The sequence below is a fragment of the Protomyctophum parallelum genome (assembly GCF_964188405.1).
Source record: "Protomyctophum parallelum genome assembly, chromosome: 19".
Classification (NCBI taxonomy): Eukaryota; Metazoa; Chordata; class Actinopteri; order Myctophiformes; family Myctophidae; genus Protomyctophum; species Protomyctophum parallelum.
Window position 1 is genome coordinate 39,770,428 of NC_139717.1, and position 3,703 is coordinate 39,774,130.

The 3,703-nt window shown below is 48.0% G+C and overlaps 1 protein-coding gene across 3 annotated transcripts in view; it reads left to right on the top strand.

Moving 5' to 3' along the window:
- Positions 1 to 2,785, top strand: part of tbx18 (T-box transcription factor 18) — a 13,198-nt gene extending 10,413 nt beyond the window's left edge. For 2 of the 3 annotated variants that reach the window (XM_083791125.1, XM_083791127.1), the window contains exons 8-9: positions 595 to 2,573; positions 2,622 to 2,785. In XM_083791125.1, the coding sequence (XP_083647251.1) occupies positions 595 to 1,148 (554 nt within the window). In that variant the 3' untranslated portion in view covers positions 1,149 to 2,573; positions 2,622 to 2,785. Of the gene's footprint in view, positions 1 to 594 lie in introns of all 3 variants that reach the window. The other variant, XM_083791126.1, reaches the window with a different exon arrangement.
- The last annotated feature ends 918 nt before the right edge of the window (positions 2,786 to 3,703 follow it).

A 3,703-nucleotide genomic window follows, 5' to 3' on the forward strand; every position in this document is an offset into this window, starting at 1 on the left:
TTTTTTTTTTTTTATATTATTATATTGGAAGGAGCTAAGTTAAATGTCCCCGTTCATCAGTGTTGATTTTGTCAACAAATACTACTGTATATATGACGACAAATGTTCGTCGACTAGCCTACCTGTTTTCACTGATGAAAACTTAATGGAAACTAAATGAAAAGCTACTGGTATGATGACTACAACTATAAGACTAAATATATTGACCATTTTATCAGCAAATAAAAACTATAGACTAAAATGTTAGGAAGGGCCTAGTGGACAAGAGATCCAGTATAAGTAAAAGACAAGTAATTTTACACTTGGTGAAAATAGCAGATCTACAAGCTCACAACACGTTTCAGCAAGTGTAATATCAGTCATTTACAACGCCATCAAGGCCTGCACAAATACATTTTAGTTCACTAAATCAACTAGTCGACTAAAATCTCATTATATTGAGTCGACTGAAACTAACACTAAAACATTCCAGGTGACTAAAATGTGACTTGAACCGAATGAAAACTATTCAAGAGACTAGAAACAAAAAAGTCTAAATTTGCTGTCAAAATCAACAGCGCTGTTCATTCCCTCTCTGTGCTCCTCCGTCTGCAGGAGTCCCTGGCATGCATGGAGGTGTGCCGTCGTCCCACCTGCTCTCCTCGTCTCCCTGCTCGTCCCACTTCCAGGTGTGTCCCCTCAGTCCGCCCGACTACGCCTGTGCGCGGCCCGCGCACCCTCTCCATCGCTACGGCAACCCCCCGGAGCCTTTCCCCCCTCCTCCCAGAGGGCCCTCGGCGTACGAGGGCGAAGGGTTCTGCTCCCTGCCCCTCCCCGCCTCTCAGCTGGGCTACCTGCCAAACCACCCGTCCTCGCATCACCAGGGCTACGCCGGGCTACGCCTCCACACGCCCCCCTACGGCCTCTACGGTTACACATTCCCTCCGTCGCCCCGTCTCGCCGCCAGCCCAGACAAAATGGCTGCCGCCGCCGCCGCCGCCAATCACCAGAGCCCCTTCCTAGGCTCCTCCCCCAGCGGCACACTAACGGACAGCCTGGGCATGCTAAGCGGAGGCCAGCAAGGCTTCCTATTTGACACTCGGACTTTGGGATTGGCCAGCGGTCAGCCGGGAGGCGGAGCCTCACAGGTCACGGCCCACATGGGCTGAATGTGACCTCTTGGGGTTGTTGTTTATTGTTGGAAACGTATTTCCGTCCAGGAAACGGTACGACTTTGGTTCAGGACTTATCACAGCGAGGGCAAATAGCCATCTTGCAGAACGAGGGAAAAAACTGACAGAGCGACAACTTGAGCCATTGTTTCCGCGAGCACGGTGAGCTTGTCGTATAGAGCTCTCATTAAGAGACCTGCATGGTTCTTTTTCTTTTTCACCATCAAGTTCTTTTTGGTTCATGTTCTGTGGGACTGAAGTGTGCCAGGGCTTTGCGATGCAACTGCAGTGGTAGCCCAGGGAGGAAAACTGTGGCTTTCGGAGTCCAAACATTATAACCCAGAGACCGAACTGGAATGAAAGCACGAATCTGATCACACGAACAGAGGCCAAGAAACACTGGGCAGAAACCGGGCTGGCCCAGACTTTCAAAGCAAGCACTTCAGCCGCAGCCCTCCCCTGCCCCGTTCAAGCGGTTTTCTTCTGAACAATTACAGTCAAAAACAACAGTTGTCCACTGCTTCCAAAATGTGAGATGAGATCTTGCCCATATTGGATGGGAAGTCTGGACTCTGCCTTTGAGCTGAACCCTTCCTTTTTAATTCACTTTAAATTGTTCTCATAATGTGCCTGGTGGCACTGTATTATGCAACTCCATCTGCGAGAAAACAGACTTGTGTTGTTGTAGCCCAGACGAACCCTATAGTGTCCTTATTCTGTCCCAAACATTCGGCAAAAATAGCAGATCTAGAAGCTCAACGCGCGTATCGTGTTATTGTGTAGACCTGCAATTTCCGGCGAATAGATTTGGTGGAGAGGGAAATATAGTAGCGGACCTAGTATAGAGCCCTGGAGGACCCCGGTCAACTAAGTATATACAGTTGGGTTCATGTGGTTAATGTCTGCCACATGGGCGGGACTAAACCACTCTGGATTAGCAGGCTTCAAGAGAGAGACGTCATGAAAGTATAGAACACTTTAAAACATAGACGCGCGTCAGCACAGCCTTGTCAAATGCAGAGGCAACGGCCTTCATTGAAGAGCAATACTGCAATTCATAATCGGAAAGATTGGCCAATCTTATGCACGCTACCTGTGGTCTGCGTGCGGAGAGTGGACACCATCCTCTTCATGGTCTAGTAGACGGTCACCCATGTCGTGTGGTGTGGGTGAAAACGCGTCTTTCCACGAGAGACACGCACATCTGACATATACTGTAGCTGCCTGTAATGTAAGGACTCCGCAGGGAAAGATATTGCGGAAGTGGGTGGGGGTAAAGGGGGTGGGGGGATTAGTGTATATATGAGGGTCTGTGTGACCCCTTCGCACTTAAGTAAAGAGTAATACAATGCACCTGCTTCTAATTAGACCAGGTGAGGTACAGGACAGGTGATACAATGCACCTGCTTCTAATTAGACCAGGTGAGGTACAGGACAGGTGATACTATGCACCTGCTTATATTAGACCAGGTGAGGTACAGGTACGCAAACTGGCGATCCTGAAACTCAGCGGAAATGCTTTTCCTTTTGCAAACACACGCGATGTAAGCACACCTGCTGCCCCTTACTTGGAGAATCACATGTTCCGTGACCTTATGTTTTGTTTCTTTGAGCCAAATAAAAATATATCTATTCAAGAATGACTATTATACAATTAACTCACGGTTTCAAGAGGGTTTCTTGATATCAAGATGGGTGTTTATGCAGTGTGTGTGTGTGTGTGTGTGTGTGTGTGTGTGTGTGTGTGTGTGTGTGTGTGTGTCTGTGTGTGTGTGTGTCTGTGAGAGAGAGAGAGAGAGAGAGAGAGAGAGAGAGATATGACTTTTCCTGACATCGTTGGAGTTTGGGTTGAGCTAGTTGAGCAAGTGTACAGTGTGAAATCCAGACCGTTAATTTAAATCTGAGTGTGAAAATGGACCCCAAAGGATTTCACTGAGTACGTATCTAGCATGTGTGGTCACAGTATCTATATTGGTGCTTTAAGGCTGTGTGTGTGTGTGTGTGTGTGTGTGTGTGTGTGTGTGTGTGTGTGTGTGTGTGTGTGTGTGTGTGTGTGTGAGCACGCGCGCATGCGTAATAAAGCAGTCAACAGTTGGAGCTCCACTGCCCACAAGCTTTAGATGCCTGAGAAGTGAAACATATTACAAGAGACAGGGACAAATGGAAAGACAACCACTAAGGCAAATGCGCATGCGTGTATACACACACACACACACACACACACACACACACACACACACACACACACACACACACACACACACACACACACACACACACACAGTGTATTGTAATAGCCATGTAAGTTAATACCTACAAGCCTGTTGCAATTGACCGAGTCCCACAGGACAGGGTGTGTGGTGAATTCGGCAGTGCATACGTTCGTGCGAGTGTCTGTGCATCTGTGTATGAACATGTGCCTGTGTATATTTGTGCGTGCGCGGCTGTGTGTGCACGCGCGTGTGTGCATGTGTGTGTGTGGCAACAGGTGGTCGAGTTGTCAGCGACTATGTGACCTCAACCAGGCGAGTCTCAAAGTTCACAGAGATTCT